The sequence below is a fragment of the Grus americana genome, chromosome 2 (genome assembly GCF_028858705.1).
Source record: "Grus americana isolate bGruAme1 chromosome 2, bGruAme1.mat, whole genome shotgun sequence".
NCBI classification, from domain to species: Eukaryota; Metazoa; Chordata; class Aves; order Gruiformes; family Gruidae; genus Grus; species Grus americana.
The window spans coordinates 133,666,710-133,686,271 of record NC_072853.1 but is presented as its reverse complement, the minus strand read 5'-3'; the positions used below and the strand labels follow the sequence as shown (position 1 = coordinate 133,686,271).

The window sequence follows — 19,562 nt, the reverse complement described above, 5'->3', positions numbered from 1 at the left end:
GAACACTTTCTGGTGTGGGTTTTTTCTTTCTTTTCCTCCTAGTTCAAAAAACAGGCTGAGCAATGGCTAAATAGAAGACCTGATATTAACAACTTATTATCAATTAAGAAAACTGTGAAAAGCTTAAAGGCCCAGTTAAGGTGGAAGCTGGTTGAAAAGAACAACTTTGAGGAAGTATGAAAATCTTACAGTGTTGGTGTTTTTGTCTGTTTTTAAAATTGGTTTAGAAACATTAATTTCATCTATTCCAAGTAAGTGGTAACTATATAGAACAGTATGTGTTTTCTGACCTCAATATTGCTGTTAACTGTGTGTGGTGGGTTGACCCTGGCTAGAGGCCAGGTGCCCATCAGAGCTCCTCTATCACTCCCCTCATTCACTAGACAGGGGAGAAAAGGTATAACGAAACGCTTGTGGGTCGAGATAAGGACAGGGAGAGATCACTCACTAATTATCGTCACAAGCAAAACAGACCGAACTTAGAGAGGGAATTCATCTAATTTATTACCAAGCAAAACAGAGTAGAGGAATGAGAAATAAAATCAAAACTTAAAACACCTCCCCCCCACTCCTCCCATCTTCCTGGGCTCAACTTCTCTCCCGGCTTCAACCTTCCCCCCCCCTCAGCGGCACAGGGGGACGGGGAATGGGGGTTACGGTCAGTTCATCACACAGTGTTTCTGCCGCTTCTTCATGCTCAGGGGGAGGACTCCTCTCATCATTCCCCTGCTCCAGCATGGAGTCCCTCTCCCATGGGGTGCAGACCTTCAGGAGCAAACTGCTCCAGCGTGGGGTCCCCCACGGGGTCACAAGTCCTGCCAGCAAACCTGCCCTGGCGTGGGCTCCCCTCTTCACGGATCCACCGGTCCGGCCTGGAACTTGCTCCAGCATGGGCTTCCCACGGGCCGCAGCCTCCTTCGGGTGCCTCCACCTGCTCCGGCATGGGGTCCTCCATGGGCTGCAGGTGGAATCGCTACACCCCCTCATCCTTCCTCCATGGGCTGCAGGGGGACAGCCTGCTTCACCATGGTCTTCACCACAGGCTGCAGGGGGATCTCTGCTCCGGCGCCTGGAGCTCCTCCTTGGTGTCTGCAGAGTTTCTTACATCTTCTCACTCCTCTCTCTGGCTGCAGAAGCTCTCTCTCTAAGTGTTTTCCTTCTTAAATATGTTATCACAGAGGCGCTGATTGGCTTGGCCTTGGCCAGCGGCGGGCCCGTCTTAGAGCTGGCTGGCATTGGCTCTGTCAGACACAGGGGGAGCTTCTAGCAGCTTCTCACAGAAGCCACCCCTGTAGCCCCCCCTGCTACCAAAACCTTGCACACAAACCCAACACACTGTGGAAGTTTTACAGGCCCCAAGACCAACCCTAAATGGCTTAACAAAAAAAAAAAGTTGGTACATAGCCACTTTTCTGTTTCAGTCCCCAGCCATGGCACTGTGCTTTTAACTAAGCCCCTCTGGTGACAAGTCACTGTTCACAGCATGAACAGTTTTGTCCAGCTCTTTTTACCATGGTAGTTGTGTGATTTACTTTAAGTTTTTACTTTGTTAATAATGCACATACTTCCCCTTTGGTGACAGAAGTCAATGTCTGTTCTAGTTTTCAGGGTTCCCCACTGCCCCTCAGAGAAGTCCTGAGAATGTAAATATTACCCCAGCTTCAGTACTGTTTGTTTGATCGCACATTAATTATTCTGGTGATGCTTGAGGAAAAAAAGAACCTGCATGTGTCTCTCTGCAAGCATTGTAAAGGAGCGGAAAACTTCCAAGAGGGATTTAAAATGAGACATACTAATGAAACCCATTGGGAAAAGGATTCGTGAATAATGAGGTGGCATGAGCAAAATGCCTGCTTATGGGAGAGAAAGTGAATGAATTATGGAACTTGACAGTGCTGGTAGATGAATGATGTTGCTGTTATGATTATATGTGATCAACTAATTTAAAAAAAAAAAAGCTCTCTGACTTAGGAAACAAGTAGGCAAAGGACATGAACATTTGGTCTGTCACATAAATAAAGGGAACACCTTTCTCAGTGATTAGGTTTTAAGAGATTCTCTTGGGTTTCCAGGAAGGAGGCTAACATATGCATTTGAGAATGCGTTTAACTCTAGAACTCTGATATGGAGTCTGTTTTTCAATCCTGATACAGTAGGTTACTGTTCTTTGGTATAATAGCAGAATGAGAATTATACACTAACTTTGTTATTCCTAATGCAGTCTGATGATTACAGTGAGTTTGAAATGACAAGAATAAAAGAGGAAATTGCTGATCTGCGAAATAGGGTTCTTCAGGAAATATCCAAGGAACAAGAAGAATACGTGAGTATTAAACTACTTAAGCAACTAAAACAAACCTGTATGAGGTACATCTGTGTTTCGGTTGCTTTAATGTGTACTCTGAGTAAAATAACACTATAAAAATCACATTTTTTTTTAATGTTAAGATGGCCCCTTTTTTTTGGTGAAACCTGTGGGAGAAGGCATGGAGGCTGATCAGTGTTCTCTCTATGTGAACATAGTTTCCTCAGACCTTTCCCCCCTCCATAAAGGGGTGAGGTGAGAAGAAAATGTGAACTCTAGCTCTCAACCCAGAAGAGCTACAGGTGAAAGTGTAAGCTCAGTTGCTGAAGAAAGACTATTTCTTGCAAGAAGGGGAGCTGTTTCCTTATGACTAGGTTAAAACATGCTTTTATCCGGAAGTGGAGGAGATCACCCTTTCTCTGACTTCTCTGTATGGAGGGGAGAATCAGAAACCATTGCCTTGTGAGTGAGTAGAAGGGTGATACCTCTGCAGGTGTAATGTTTGTGTGTAATAGTTACTTTGCAGCATTGCAGCTGTGCAGGGTCTGGAGATGAATGAGATGCTGACCTGGTCTGTGTTACTACTTGATTTGTCTTCTTCCACTTAACCCATAGTAAAGTTATTTTTTTGTTTAGGCCTACTAAAGCCTCTTGCAGAGAGAATGAAATGTTTTCCCTGATAGTGCATGAGCTGTTTGGGGCCTCAATGCTACCCACCCTCAGAGCTTTCAAAAATCTGTCCATATTGAACATCTGTTCATATTCATGTTATGTGTGTTGGGTTTTTTGTTTGTTTTGTTTTTTAAAAGCAAATGGCAGTGTTACTGTGAATGATGTTGTTGAAGGAGGTACAGTCATGGTCAATGTACATTTGAATGTCCTGGGTAGACGTTGCAAATATCAGTGTATATTTACATCTGTATATCTGACACTAGTGACCTGAAGCTGTGGGCCTTGTTTCCTTCATGTAGGAGAAGCTTACGTGTTTGGTACAGAAATGGTTCCCTGAGTTACCACTTCTTTATCCAGAAGCAGGAATTCTGAACTATATGGTAAGCAGAGATTGTGTCTGAATGCACTGTTAGTTATTGTTTTGGGCACTATCAAGGCTCTGCACCAACAATGCTCTCTACAGTCTTTGCCATTTGGGGGACATACACCCTGAGCATTGTTTGTTGTGGTCTTCCTCCTTGTTCCCCTCTTCTGAGGGATGTTCAAGGAATGCATTTCATTAGCTTCCTCATCATGGCCAGCCTCTCAGTAACAGATGCTGTAACTTTTTAGTGTGTCCCAAGTGGCTTTGTGCTTTGCTGAGTTGATTGAGGAAGAGGAGAGGTAGTTGAAGTCTCTGAATCTTACCAGCTGTTAAATGTTGTGTGCTTACCCTTGATATCTGCGTGTGCATGTGCTTCAGAACTCTGGTGGACTTCTGACAAGCAGCTTGGAGCGAGACCTTTTGGATGCCGAGCCCATGAAGGAACTGAGCACAAAACGACCTTTAGTGTGTTCAGAAATTCAGGGCCAGAAGGTTCTTTTAAAGGTAATGTTGGCACCAGCTTTCAGTTAGCGCTGCAGGCGAGGCCTTGGTTTATTAACGTGCTGATTCTGAGTGAACGGATTTATTTTTTTTTTTTTCCACTTCTTTTAAGGACTGCTGTAGTGAACAGTGCCTCTCCTCTACTGTCTGTTCTTTCTGGTATCTGGTGGGCCTCTTCTCCTGTTCATTACTCCTGTCTCTTTTTGCAGATGCTGGTTTGTCTTCCTGATGATTTCACTGAGAAATTTTGGGAACTACTGCTTTTCCCTTGCTCTCCTTCTACCAATCTGCTAGCAATTGGGAAACAAGGGGATGTAGTATTATGAGACACATAGTTGTAAAGATTCTTCTTGCTTTTGACTTGGCTTAAATCTCAAGTTAGAGACACATTCCCTACTTTGTTGGTGCAGACTTTGTAAGAGTTAATTAGAAAATATGGGAACAGTCTATGACCGTTGGAATTGAGTTTTGTGTTAAGTAGAAGAGGAAGTTACTTGATGGCATCTAACAACATGCATTTATTTAATTAAAAAAAAAAAGGTTAATGTAATAATGTTATAGGCATTAGGAGTAATAGCTTGGGTATCTGTTTTGTTTTTAAGGGCTACTCTGTAGATGTAAGCTCAGAAGCCAAAGTGATAGAAAGAGTTGCCAAGTATCACAGAGCTTGGGATCAGCAGAAGGAGAAATCTGGATTATTACAACTGTTGTTCCTCCTTTTCTGCAAGGCAAGATTCAAATTAATGATCTTGATTTCTGGTTTAAGCTGAAAGACTTGCAGTTGGACCTTAAAGCTTTAACATATTTTAAGCTGAAGCATTGAATCAGGAAAAATATTTCCTTTCTGAGATTAGATAAACTGTCTATTTAGTAAACATAATGAATTGATTTATCACACATCTAGTGCATGTTAAACTTCCCAATATTCCTGATATTTGATACAATCTGCTTTTCTTTGTTGTTGTTGAAGTCTGATCCTTTGGTATATTTAATGGTCCCGTACTACCCAGGAGCAAGTCTGGGAGCTTTACAGGCGGATACACCTTTAACTTTAGAAGTAAGTATAACTACTAAGACTGTCAGCATTTTATTTTGTATGTTTTTTAACAGAAATTTTATTGTTTTGCTGTATTTTACGGTGCTGATGGTGTTTCACCAGTGTACTTCCATTGGTGGCTGACAGTGACTGTAGAGAGTTGCACAGGATAGCTTGGCTGGCATTCTTAGCGTCTGGTCAGACAGTAGTTTAGAACTTTCAAAAGAGATTTTGCTTGAATGCACTTTTTTCTTTTATTGAAATTAATGCCTCAGTTGTATTACTAACACATTTTAAAAGTACTGGAGTTGAACATGTTAGATGTTCAGGGGCAGGTATTTCCATATTGGAGTTTAAGAGCACTCCTGTGTATATAACTTTTTTCTTTTTTTTCTCTCTTCCCTCACTTCATCCCCCTCCTTTTCCTTTCCCTCCTCCACACACAGTGTATAGGCAGTTTGTGTAATCATCCCTTCTCAAAGAAACAGTCTTTTCTCTAGTTCTGTTTGATGACTTGGAACTACTTGTAAAGGTCCAATTTGCATGGGATTTTGTTGGGGTTTTTTCTCTCATATTTTTTCATGTTAGTAATTTGTTAATCAGTGACTGCACTTTTTTTCCTGCCTGGCTGTGCAAGTCATAATAATCTTACTGGGAATTAATCCATACTTCATAAAATGGAATTGGCATGAACTTTGAATGTGTATAAACCTTAAAAGAAAAAAAGTCTTAGTTCTGGATAGAAATTTATTTGATACTGTGCTTTGCTTTTTCCATATCTATCTTTGTAATAAACACCCAAATTAAATCATTAGGAGGCATTAAAAGTGATGAAAGGAGTGGCCCAAGGTCTACAAACATTGCATGGAGCTAATATAGTACATGGATCTCTGCATGGAAATAATGTTTTTGCTGTGAATCGAAAACAAGGAATCGTTGGAGACTTTGATTTCACGAAATCAGAGGTAAAAAAAAGAAGTCCTCTAGTGACTTTGTCAGAATTAATGTATCAAAACAGACAACTTTGTCTGCAATTTAAAAATTTATTGATAAGCATTGTGCTTAGCAGTGAAGACTTCTGCTTTATATTCTGAATAGGGTTCAGCAGTTTAAGTCTTGTTGAAATTTTTGTAAACACAAACTAATCTTGGAGGGGAAAAAAAATTACTGAGGGTGGCCTCTGATTAAGCAAAACACTGGAATAAAAATGATAGAGAAGTTGCAGTAGTTTGTTGGCTGTCTACCTTGTATATTTAATGGTAATCAGCATCATCAGAGGGTGAGAGTGGGAACTCATGTTTGAAAAAAGGCTAGTCAAGCTCATGCGAAGTCTTTGCCTTTCTGTTTGATAGGTAATGGGGTTCTAGTACATGTTTTTATCTGTCACAGTATTTGGTAAATTAACAGGATTTTACATGTTGCCTACATATACCTGTATTTGTCTATACTTCTGATTTAGTCAGTTTCTGTAGTAAAGAATTTCATAGTTGTTCTTGGGGAAAATGTAATATTCTTTAAGAACACAAGCTATTGGCTTACAATTCATTGTGTTTACATAGCAAATTCTCCAATAATGGTATGTCTTCTGTAGTTACCTTTTGACTTTCTAAACTCAAGTTGTTTCAGCTAAAACATTTTTGAGCTAGAGGTCTGCTTCATGCTTATTTAACTTTTTAAAATAATAATATGTATTATAATAATATGTTATTATATTACTATAATAAACATAATAGAAATAAAAGTAGGTTTTGTTGAGAACTCTTATTTCTGCTTTGGAAATGCTTTATCTGTTCATCTCATGAAGAGTGTCAAATGTCTGAACAGCAAAGTGTGCTTCCCTTGAAATAAATTTCAGTTTTCAACATGCCAAAGAGAGATGCTTTAAAACCTTTTGACAGCTGAATTTTCTGAAGGGTCATACTCAGTACAGATGGTGTCATTGTGAAAATTGCAAGAGCTGAGGAAGACTATCCCTCTCTTTATTCCTCCCTGCAGGTATGGGCTGTGCCAAAATGAGCAAGCAGCTTGTGTGTGATAGAACAGGAAAGTTCCACCCATGGTTCACAGCCTGGATCCAGTTTGTGCCTTCTCTAGAGGGGTGTCAGTACTGCTCAGTGCTTGTATTTTCTGCATGATCACAAATGCACGAGTGGGGCTGGTAACTGATGTGTTACTGAGTAGTACTCTTGCCAATCTGAAGACTAGTCTTCTCCAGTCTGGCTATAGCTGATGCTGGCTGCTGTCATGGAGGGGAGAGAGACTTCAAGGTCTAGCTTCTATTTTGACAGTAGAGAGTCCAAAAATATGCTGTTTCATGTGAAGGCCAGAAAAGCAGAGAAGAAAAAATAGGAAAGCTGGCAGAACTGAACTTTAAAGTTCTTCAAAACAGTGCAGAATGTCTCTTAATTGCGATTTTTATTTTTTTCTAATTTGAGAAGTTTTTTGCAATTTCTATTCTTTACCACTTCATGAGCTTTAATAGTTCTAGCATGGAATAAAATCTGCCATCCCTGTTCTTCTGTTACAGTTAATAGATGTGTGATGTTATCTCTTTTTTTCCCCCTTACCACTTTTTTGATCAGTAAAGGAGGATTTTACATTTCAGTCTGGTACAGCACGGAACTTTACCATAAAGTTGTCTGACAGATTAAAAGGGAGAGGGAGAATCATCTGCTTCAATGTGCTATTGGTCTTACTCGAAATTACAGGTACAATTTTTTTTCCCCATAGGAACAACGTGCTGCTGCAAACAGTATGGTTGTCAGTACTCTGAGCTTAGTTTCTCCTGAACTGAAGATGGGACAGCCAGCTTCTCCAGCCTCTGACATGTATGCTTATGGCTGCCTTCTGTTCTGGGTATGTTATGGCTTGTAGAAGAGTTTCTAGTAATATTATGGAACTGTATCAGGCTTATAAAGAGCAATAAATGTTATCTCCAACTTCTGTTTTGAACTATTTTGGTGAAATAAGTGTTCCTATTTTCATCTGAGTGGTAAGTGTGGAATGAATGGGGGTTATGATTACAGGCTGAACACAGTGCATTTTTCTGTAAAATATACAATGTAATTTGTATAGTAATTTGAACAAAAATTATGCTTTTGTTCCTCATGCTGTGGATTGTCAGTTCTTGCTGCACTTCCTATTCATGGCTCATGAGCCTTTTTTCTTTTTTTTTTTTTTGTGACCTTGCCCCTGAGGAATTACCCAAATCAAAAGAGAGGGAGGATGAAGGCGAAGATGGGGACTGTCATATGTTTTGTTGCTGGCAACAGTGCTTAGATGTTTTGTTTCTTACTGTGTATTATGCCAGGGAGGAGAAAGCAATCTACTTTCCCCTGTTAGGTGGTATGTTGCACAGCATCTCCTCCATCTCTTTTTTTTTTTTTTTTTTTTTTTTGTCTTCTGGCACTGTATCGCTGCCTCCCCGACTCAGGCTGTCAGTGCCATGTGTTATGAATGGGAAAGCTTCAAATCTCCTGGACTTGAAAAGCTGCAAGCTACCCAGCAAGTGCTGATATTCCCAGGCAGTGATTGTGTGTGAGCACTTGATATATTGGAACTAGTTCACTGAGTACCAGTTGGAGCTCCACGTACTTGGGGGTCTTCCTGGGAAACACTGGCAGTTCCATCAGCTGCACAGTGATGGTGTCAGGAATTCCTTCTGTCTCGGAGTGTCTTAAAAGCACTTCCTAACAGAGGGGTAAACTGAAAGTTGATAGGTAACCACTGTCAGTTACCTGTGCTGAGAAGATGAAGCTGGTTCACATAGAAGTCACTCTTCATTGTGTTTTATTCCCAATTTAGGAAGCAGTTGCTTAAAATCAAGTATCTTTTCTACTGAAATAGATGAGCTAAAGTATAGTTGAATATCATAGATGTACGGTTTAGTTAGAACCCTTTCAGTACCACTGTTCAGATCTTCATCTGTTCTAGAAGAAAGGTTTTTACAAGTAGAAGTGACAGGGATGGGGGGGGTGAACCCAAGACAGTTTTACAAATAGCTGGCTCTGCTTGGAGAGAATATCTGAGGTGCAGCAAGATTGGCATTCTTCTGAAACCTCATCCAGGTTTGCCAGCTGAATTTTGGATTAATCCACATGTAACTAATCTTCAGCTCGGAGTTGGTGTTGTATTGATCATTTGATGGAAAATTCTAGCTCAAGTGTTAGTATTATGCTCGACAGTTGCCAGTTTCATGTTGGGCATCCGAAATTGTGTTCTCCCTCATTAAACAGCAGTGCCACTTTCAAAACTGAGACAGTGGTTTTCAGAGTTCTCTGCTGATCTATGTCACAAGAGCCCAGCACTGACTAAACACGTGCTTCCTTTTGCTGTCTAGGTAATTGTTCTGGAGAGAGGCATTTTGAGCTTAACCTGCAGGCAGGATTTTGAAAAATACTGTACTTGGGCATGGTTCTAGGCAATAGTAAAGACTGGGGAAATTTTACTTTGTTTCTGGGTACAGGGTTCATGTTTGCCTGTTAGAGTGTACTTACCCTTCAGTATTTCTTAAAGAGGATTATATAATTAAACTTACAGCTTGGGCATGGACTTTGAGTCATATTTTTGAAAGTCTATTTTTTTTTGACCTCTAAAAGTTTCTTCTGATACTTAATTTTTTCCCCGTGTTTCTGTGTAAGGGGAACTTAAGCCTCTTGTGTGTTTTACCCTACTATGAAATTAGGAAGAAACCCTTTCCTTGCCATTTCCCCATAACAATCCATTTTCACTTGAAACCTGAAATCTTCTTAACTGATGTTTGGTTTTGTTAAACTAAAGGGAAAAAAGCCTCCAGTGTTATGCATTATGTATCTTTTCATTTACAGCTTTGTGTTCAAAACCAGGAGTTTGGCATAAAAGAAGATGGAACACCTGAGGTGAATGTGGTTGTCATGGTATGTTAATTGTCAGATGAGGAAGATTAGACTGCTTTTGTTTAGACGTAGTTAATTGATTTTTTTTTTTAGTCAAACATTTAATTGTAAGTGCTGGATTGAGAAAATGTTCTTAATTTGGATAATTCTGAATAGTCTGCACAAATAAAATTATGTTTGAGAAGGTAGGAAACCCTAGAGTTTTCTTAAATATTTAACTTTGACCTCAGGAGGAGCAACTTCTTTACAGATAACTATTAATTGAATGACACCAAGTTACAGACTTGGGGAATAAGTCATTGAGATTCAGCCTCAAAGGAGGTATTTAAATTAGGAACTTATCTTTTCTGAAGTCAGGGAAGTTGACTTTGTTCATCTGTCTTCCTACATAATGATTGCACACTACTTAAGCATTAATAAAACAGCCAAGTTCATTTTAATCACTTAAATGCAGTTGTAAAAGTGTGTTGTGCCCTTTATTCTTTGGTTTTTGTTTTTGTTTTTTTTTCTTAGTGTGTGAAACAAACTTTCCTATGCCTCTCAAAGAAATTCACAGGTAAAAGTGGATCCTGCATGATAAAATCCGTGTGGCTGCTTTCATTCGTTCTACTCTGAACTGTTGTTCTCTGACTATGCCAGCAACTGCTGTCACCTTGAACTCTATTTTCAGTCCCTTTTTTGAAGCTTATCCTTGCCCACTGCCTCAGTGACTCTTTGAGAATGAGTAGACCTGTGTGCCTTCATGTTTCCCAATTTAGGTCTCCAACTTTGATCCTTCTCAAACTTAGCTATCTCCTGTTATTGATAAGCAGATAATTTTATGGCCGCCTCTCTGTGTTCCTTAGTTACCTGAGTGCCTGTCATTCCTTGGGTTTATTTTCTTGTGTAACTCTCTTTCCCTAAAGCTTTCAGCCTTCTGGCCTGGAGTTAAGACCTTTTTTCTTGCCTGCTTTCAACCTCTTCTACCTTTGCTACAGGTGATTCCTTTTACTTCTTGTAAAAGTTGGAATAACAAAAGGCATGCCACCATATGTAGTTTAAAGAAATTTATTGGGAGGCTTATGGACCTTTTTCAAATCATTAGCCTTCCCAGATTAGTTTCTGCTTCATACTTTTTGCTGTACTTCTGCCTGTCTAGTTACTGACTGCTTTGTTCTTGCCCTGTGTCCCTCCCATCTCCCTTGAGTGGATTGCCCTTGTGTTTTTTAATCTGTATGAACTACCACTCATATCATGCTTAATTCTGTTGATCTTAATTTAAGTGAGAGTTTATTGCTTTTTCTAGATTTGAGAAGGCCATGAAGCTCCTTAAATCAAGCCTTATACTGTTATTAAAAACCTGCAAGCAACTCTGTTTAGTTTTTAAATGAAGTCTTAGGTTATGGATGGAGTTTTTATAAGGAATATAGGGAAGAGTTAGAGGTTAATCCCCATGTTTTCCAGAAAACTAGAAAAATACTTGAAAAGTAGAAAACAAAGCAGTGGGGTTGCTGTTGATCAGATAAACTTGTGTTGTTTTGTCAAGGAAAAAAAAAAAAAGAAACCCAAATAACGAATCCCTCTTTATTGATTATACTTGTGTATTAATGATTTGCCTGCTTTGCGGAGAAATCTATTAAGGCATGGGGCTAAATTGCTAGAGTTGTGTTCATTATGAACTTAGTGTATCCTGTTTAGTATGTGTAGATTAAGAAACTGTCATGATACAGTACCAGACTAACACCGCTGTAGTGGTTCAGTGTCTGGGCAGGGTAGCTTGTATATCACTGCATAACACAATGCTGTAAATAATCGTGTTTTATTAGATAAGTCTTATCCTCTACAGTATGTCTTTTAATAACTTCATTTCAGCAATGTTCTCTAGTAATGAAAGCATTACTGATAAAGCACAGGACTGTCTACCAAATCTCCCTGCAAAATTATTTCCAGTGTGACACTACCATGGAAAATAAGACTAAAACATGTAGTATTTGAGCAGGGAGGTGATCCTGTAAATAGTATTTCTGTTGTGGTTTAACCCTAGCCAGTAACTGAGCACCACGCAGCTGCTCACTCACCATGGAAAAAACCTCGTGGGTTGAGATAAAGACAGTTTAATAGCATAACAAAGGAAGATAATTTATTTATATATATATAAATAAAAATAAGAAAACCGAAGTGATGCACAAATGCAATTGCTCACCATATGTGGAAGAAAAACCCCAAAACCTGATGCCCAGTCTGTTTCCAAGCAGTGATTCTGCCTCCCAGCTAGCTTTCCCAGTTCCATATGGAGCATGATGCTATGTGGTAGGGAATATGCCTTTGGCCAATCTGTGCCAGCTGTCCTGGCTGTGCTCTTCCAGCTTCTTGTGCATCCTGGCAGGGCATGAGAAGCTGAAAAGTCCTTGACGTAGTGTAGACAATACAACTACCTAGCAACAACTAAAAGCCTCAGTGTGTTATCGACAATATTCTCATACTAAATCCAAACCAGGGCACTATACCGGCTACTAGAAAGAGAACTAACTTTATTGCAGCTGAAACCAGGACAGTTTCTTATTGCTCATTATAGTTGCTTGGTTTCTTATTAAAAATTAGATTAATCTCGAAACACAATACTATAGGAAAGAAGATTCAGTACTTCATGATGCACCATTAGGGCTAACTAGGGGTTTTTAAATGAATGCCACAAAACTTGTACAGAACTGTCTGCCTGGTGTGTCATTCAGGACTATGCATAATAATCTGTAGATACTGAAAAACCTAACTTTCTCTCATGCGTAAGGGAAGCTTAATTATTCAAGGAAGTAGAAAAGATTTCTTGGGGCGTTAAAAATAGGAAATGGTTCACTTCTGTTGTCCATAAAATTTCTGCTGTAATGTTTTACAAATAAGGTCTGAAGTATGCAAATCAAAGTTTAAATGGCCAGTTTCAGGATATTATACTTCTGTGTTCTGTAGCAGGTATCTTCTAAAATGCAAACAGCTGCCTTTAGCTCAAGGACAGTTAATGAATTTAACCATTATTGTTCTTAGGAAGGATTAATTAATTGTACAGCTTTTAATAAGAGCAAGTTTCTTTAACTTTTTCCCCCTGATAAAAAGAAGCAGCACTTGATTTTGAACTTGTCAGGGATACAACCCTATTCAATATATCATTGTTGGCAGTTTTTAAGGATTCATCCTGGATGTGTGTGCATGCGCGTGCACCAACCACCAAAGCCTGCTGGAAAGCCATCTGTGCTGCCTGTGGTGCACAGAAACACACAAGAGGGTTTTACTAAGAAATGTAATACTAATAAATATTATTCAGCTGTTTCTTGGGGAATCTTTTAGACCTCTGGGCTGTTAATCCTTGTCCCAGTTCTTGGGGAAAATCTATTTTGTTTTTAAGTGCTTTATCTATAATCAGCTTACGTGGAATTAATCTCCATGCCCATCTGCAGGCTCTTGATAGGCTGGTAAATTCCCTTCCATCTCAGTCTCGTGCCCAGAGGAATTGCACACTTGCAACTAGTAAAATTTTTGTTGTTTTCAGCAAATGTAAAATTGCCACAGTAAAATAATGTTAAGCTTTAAAACAAGGATATTAATGTTAGGTAACTGTTGAGGAAAAAGCAGAGTTTAGAGATAAGATCTTGTAGCCACTCATCTAGCCATGCCGAGCTTCAGTCTTCAGTGTGTTTCAGCATCCAGTTTTCAAAAAAAAAAAAGTAAATAAGAGCAAACACAATGAAATGGAGTAAACAAGATGAAATGTTGTCCTACAGCAGTATTCCTCGGGGAATCAATTTTCAGTTTCCTTAGTGCGAGAACATGGTGAGAAGGGGATATTTGTTGTTGACAGATATTTGATAGTATCATGAAATGCAAATACGCAAGTACATGAAGCTTTTCAAGCTCTTTAAATACTCAGACATTCTTCACTTGTAATTTTGCAGAGGAAGTGGTTAACTCCTGTATTTCATTGCACATGTTTGGATCTTCTTAACTAGAGATTTTCCATTGAGCATTTTAAATGTTTTATAAACATTTAACAATTCTGTATGCCTATAAGATCAACAGTTTTCAGATTGCATCTTTTCACTCAGATTTCACATTATTTGGGGAGTGGCTAATTCTCCAGAGCCACTCTGATAATTAGTGTAAGAGTTGGAAATTGTGTGCTTGTTTCTGTCTTCAAGTTTTTGACTACTTGTGTACATTCCTTTGCATCAGAGTTATTCTTCTGTGTGGGTGAAATAGGGATAGGTGAGAGGTGTAGAGGTATCTTGTGCTTTGCTGTTTTGTTGACTCTAGTTGGAGGTGTTGCTGGCTTGGAGACTGTGAACAAGCAAGGCTTCTTATGGAAGGATTCTGTTCCCATTGAGTTTTGGTAGTCTAGATCTCTGGATCAGCATTTGAGATTGTCTTTCTTGCAGTCCCCTTGTCCAAATCCTGTGTGTGCTCTTCTTCTCTCAACAGCTGATGTTTGTGCATATGTGTAGCAGCTGTGTTTTTCATGTATGGAGTCTATAACTGTTAATGTGCTAAGCATTTAGGCACATAATCCCTTCTGATATATCCAAAGAGCCGAAGTGTAAGTGATGAGTTATTAGCAAGATAGCTGCTGTTGATTTAGAGCCCATTACTTTGGTTTTCTTTTTTTTCCTGTACTTTTGTAGAGAGATAAAGCAATATGACAAAAATTAAAAGATGAAGTTGTAGGTGAAAGGCACCTGTTCGGTTCCTTCTCAGTAGAAAGACCAATTGCAATATTTCTCTATGGTAGTTCAGTGAATTGATATTTTAAAATACAGTAACTCACGCTGTTCTGTGAAGTCTGCTGGCACTAGGTTGACAGACCTTCTGCCAAATGCTTGCTTTTATTTTGTTGTTAATGAGCACTATGACTGAAGTGTTGCTGACCATTGGCAATGCTATAGTACAACCTTTTGTGAGGGCTTCAGGCCCTAATCACTTACACGATGTGTTCATCAAATACTTGGTTGTTATTTGTACTCGAGCTTGTTTTGCTTACTGATGAAATCTTTCTCCTTCTGTTTGTAGGATGATAAAGTTAAATCTCTTCTCCTGAATTTGTTCTGCTGTAACAGACTGACAGCTGAGCAGGTGCTGAAGGATGATTGCTTCCTCATAGTTGATGCAATTCCAGTTTCACCACAACCAGGTGAAAAGTATGAGCCATGTGAAGAACATGATTCTGAGAAGATAGATAGAAAAAAAAAAGTGATTAACTGAGGAGAGTGGAGCAAACCCTACTCAACAGATGAAGAACTTTTCCATCAGGTGTTTGATTGAGACTTCTGGTTTTATTTGGTTTTGAAATCATTGTCCTGATCTGAAATCTCAACATATAAAAGGTTTGATAGATGCAGTCATGTTTTGTGATTACACAATCTTCACTGCCTTTTCTTTCAAGTGCATTCTATTCTAAATAAGTGTTCGGGGGTATAAGTGTGGTGTTACTGATTGTGTTCTTAGTTTGTCAGCCTTTTTCTTTGTCTGTTATATAGGCTTTAAATTTACAGAGAATAGTCTTGTTAGATGCTAGAGATCTTTAAGGTGAAGCTTTAGTGACTTGTTTCGTATCCAGTTTTATATCCCTCTTCTTGCTGTGATTCCAGATAACATGTTCCTTTTAAAGATGCTCTAGGTTATTAGCTTTTTGCTGGAGCTTTTTTGTTATTGCATAGCCAAGATGTCCCTACAGTAACTGCCTTCAAAATTTAAGGTTTAAAAAACAAACAAAAAAAACCCCAAGCCACCGAAACCAACCAAACAAAACCAAACAAAAAACCCCACCCTGCTTTGACAACTGGTAAAGGAAATGGAGAGGAGCCTGGCTTTTTTCTGTGTTTCCCCATTTAAAAAATGTGGTTGGCTTTCTAGGGAGCAGGCATCCTTCTTGCTCCTTTGCAGTGCTGCTGCCAACCAAAATACTATACACACACATTTGCAAAAACTGCTGCTTCTTTGCTTTACATAAGTGTGTGTATATATCATCTGTTCTTAAACGTTGTTCGCAGTAACTATAAAGGTGTGATTTTTCATGAGTGGGTTTGTATGACTGCAATGCTTTGCTGTTAATGTTACCACTGAAAGAGTTATTTCTACAGGAAATTGTTGCTTATCTTTATGAAGGTTTTCCTTTCTTCTCAGAAGGAAACAGATCAAAATGTGCAGAGTTGCTGTAACAGTATATTTAGCCTCTGGGTGTTGCTCTTGGACAGCGCTGTTGCCAGAGAGTATTATGTAGAAGAATTATTGAAGTTGCATGTTGTCAGATGAAGAATGTAAAAATGCAGAATGTAATGGGCAAGAAGCAGCACCAGGGGAGCTGGGGAGCTCTCAGGTACAATAATACAGTCCACAGTGGATAGAAGATGCCACCTTGGCAGATCCACCTCGGATATTAGACTTGGTTTTCCATCCTTAAACCAATTTGTTGTTTTATATGGAATAGTATGTAAGATGCTTCATCCTTTTTTCATTAAATGATAATGATTTTTTAATTTCTCTAATTTGTATGTAACCAATGATAGCAAAAGCTTTGTTAAAATATTTTTTATGTAGAATTTTTGGTTAGTGTGATAAATATTTTCATTTCAGAAATCACGAAGAATAATACCTTGGGTTTTTGTCAATGAAAATAAACGGTTTAGCAATGAAAATAAACAGTTTAGCTATTTCATGCGATGCTTTCCAAATACTGATTGCAGTCTTTCAGTGTTAATAAAGGGCTAACTTTAATTTGTTAAACACTGAATAGAGGTTGGAAGACTAACCCGATGGTTTGTGTTGTGCTGCATCATGTATATTAGAATAAATTTTTGCCCAGTTTTCCTGCTCCAGAGTCCATGCAACCTGAAGCGTACTTCTTAAATCCCCAAACTGCTAACCTTCTTGGTTTTCTGAAACCAGAAGTCTCTGTGTATGCTTGATTAAAAAAATTGCAGTCTCTTCAAAAATCTCTTCACCAGCTGCAATATGATTTTTACATGTGGAACCTGAGCACATGAGATGGATTACTAAAAAAGAAAAATGGCAATAAAACTGCTGAAACCTTTTGGTACATATGAGTGTCAGGTTACCAGACAGTCTTTCCATTTGAATTAAGTGTTGATTACAGTCTTAGTGTCACCAGTTCTGTTTGTTTCTATTTCGACCTTTTCTATGGTAATTTTGTAGCTGAGACTTTCTTTTTGTCTCTTACTTGCTGGAGGCCTTAAGAAAATAGGTTGGTTCAGGGTCATGTTTCACAGCTATCCTGCCAAAGCTGAATACTAATCCATGGTAATGGACTGCCTGCTGTTTAGTTTGAGACACGTTTTTTTTTTTTTTTTTTCAACTGCATCTCTGCTGGCTAGAATGTGGAGGATAGAGAAGGGAGGTTGAAATGATCCTGTAGGAACAGTCTGTCTCCTTACTCACTTGCTGCTACTTGTAAGAAACCCAAATGGAGCTTGCTTCACTCTTCTTGGTACCAGCATTCTGTAGCTCTGAGCAGTGTCCTTGCACAGACCAGGTCTGTGGGGGACCTTCAGGGGCTGAGTACTGCTTTGCGGGAAGTAAGGAGTGCAGTTGCTGTCATGGGCCTGAGACATTCATGTCTTCTTATGGCCTCGAATGGTAAGCCAGGTCTTGGTGCCGACAACTTCCTTTCATGAGGACTGTTACCTTTGTTACTTGTTCAGATTTGTGTTCTCTTCACACTCCTTGCCTTGGTGTCCTCTAGTCACGTGTCGATGTCAGCCTCAGCTTTTGCTGAGGACCTCGTACGCAAGGCAGCTACAATAGCCTTCTAGGCTGTAGATCTGTTAACAAAGTCACCTAAGGGGAAGTGCTTTCTTCAGGCACCTGGAAACAACCACTTCCTCTGGCTCTACCCGACATAGCCTACAGATCTGGGGTACAGCTGTTTTTTTCTGGGAAGAGGACTTTTTTCAGCAGATTTGGGAGAACATCATCATTTATTATCTCCATAGTTTGGGTGGAGCTGTGGGAACTACTTTCTGAATGCTGCACCTCCTGTCACTTCTGGAGAAGTTCTGCTGTTGTGTTCACTGCCTCTTAATCTTCATGCCCACCGTAACATCCATAGTAACATTACTACATCTTTCCATATAGTTTGCTGCTCACTCTATTAGTATTTAACACTTCTGCCTGTGTAGTTTAGAGAAGAGTGGAGTGTTTTTGTACTTCAAAATAGCTTTCTGCTAGTACAGAGTCCTCCTTAGCAGCACCCGCTACTATTTTAACAATTCTTTTCCTGAAGGTGTGTGCGAGTTTGTACAACCTGCAGGTTAAATTATATTTCTTCATAGGCAACTGTCTCAAGGACTTCCCCTAAACGAGCAAAGAGTTATTTCATCTGCAGTCACTTCATTTCCCCAACTTACAAGGGAATTGGTATGAATTCATCCCGATTTCAAATCGGGAGTCTAGTAGCTTGCAGGTTGATGGTATTCTAGACCATGGTGGATGTTTGAGAGCCAGATCTTCATTCATGCCATTTAAAATTGGTGAAAACTTTCCTCAGATTTGTGGGTGTGCACTGACAAGGCACTAAGGTTATGTGCCCCACCATGCTTCCCTTGCAGCTCCTGCAGCAGTTAGCTTGAAACATGCAGTTTTTCCCAGCAGACATGCCATGGCTAGATGGACTGAAAACAACTGTCAGATTGTCCTGTCCTTTAGGGTTATGGGCAGATCTGCTGTTACAACATGGAATTCTGTTCTGTTAGTGCCAGCCTGCACTGTGGTGGGGGTGTGTGGGCTCTGGTGTTGGAATTGGGTTTTGGCAGCTTCAGGGGCTGCAGTACATCAAGATCACACTGTGTAGAAGCATCTTCATAAGTTAAAACCATTTGAATGGGAATGATTTTTTAAAATATATTTTATTATCCCTTTTGTCTGTCACCTGTGTGTTACAGCTGCAAGGTATATTACCCGTAGGTGGGGAGAAACAAGATTTGCCCTGCTGTGCGAAGGCATGATGCTGGTTTGTATTTGTTACCCCCCTGGGTTGCCAGTAGCTAGTTAGCTGCCTGAGGCCTATGGGTAGGACCCTCTTCCACTTGCTGTACGGCAGAGCTGGGAAAGCTTGCCAAAACTCCCTGACACGCGTTTCTTCACTTGTGAACTCCAGCTATTCAACTTTCCTGCAACCTTAACAATTAATTGGTAGTGTGGTCAAGCAGACTGGATCTGTTCTGTCTCATCTTGACAGTCCTAGTGTGGACCAGAAGTTTTTTTGTATCCTGGGTATGGTAGTATGAGTTTAATCTGTCAATTTAGCAATCCTCTGGCTTCTTTATGATCTCCTTTTTCAACTATATAGTTATATTAGTTGAGGAGCCATACCACCTGGTGTAAGTATACTGCATACTGGCAGATTTGACAGCTCTAGAGAGTGAGTCCTTGTTTGAAGTGGAGATGATGGTGCTTGTGAACCCTGGGGGCTTTGAGATGCAAGATATTATTCCTCTAGATGTCTGAACAGCAGGTTTTGCCATTACCAGGTGTTGTGTCTTGGATTGTTTGTTCTTCCAGATGTGGCCTAGGATGCCTGTGCTGTTACAGTGCATGTTACAGCCTTGCAATTAGTACGTGGTTGCATGTAGTTAGTTCCAAGGGCTGAGGGAACATTTATAATGGCCTCTCCATCACTTACCGAGTCCTGCATGCATTGCTGTAGCTTCTAACTAACTTCTTGAGCTTATCTTCTGTTCCCTGTCCTCACTGTGGTAATAAGGTTTCTCTGTTGCTCTCAAAGACAGTCTGTTGTGGTGTTACTGGAACCTGAAAAATCTGTGAAATGCAAGT

The 19,562-nt window shown here is 39.6% G+C and overlaps 1 protein-coding gene across 1 annotated transcript in view; it reads left to right on the top strand.

The window, feature by feature from the left end:
• STK31 (serine/threonine kinase 31) overlaps positions 1–16,351 on the top strand; it is a 44,286-nt gene extending 27,935 nt beyond the window's left edge. The window contains exons 15-24 of the mRNA XM_054816251.1: positions 43–174; positions 2,222–2,323; positions 3,277–3,357; positions 3,720–3,845; positions 4,445–4,570; positions 4,813–4,899; positions 5,694–5,843; positions 7,609–7,734; positions 9,705–9,773; positions 14,784–16,351. Coding sequence (XP_054672226.1) covers positions 43–174; positions 2,222–2,323; positions 3,277–3,357; positions 3,720–3,845; positions 4,445–4,570; positions 4,813–4,899; positions 5,694–5,843; positions 7,609–7,734; positions 9,705–9,773; positions 14,784–14,975 — 1,191 coding nt within the window. The 3' untranslated portion in view covers positions 14,976–16,351. The remainder of the gene's footprint in view (positions 1–42; positions 175–2,221; positions 2,324–3,276; positions 3,358–3,719; positions 3,846–4,444; positions 4,571–4,812; positions 4,900–5,693; positions 5,844–7,608; positions 7,735–9,704; positions 9,774–14,783) is intronic.
• Positions 16,352–19,562: the final 3,211 nt, after the last annotated feature.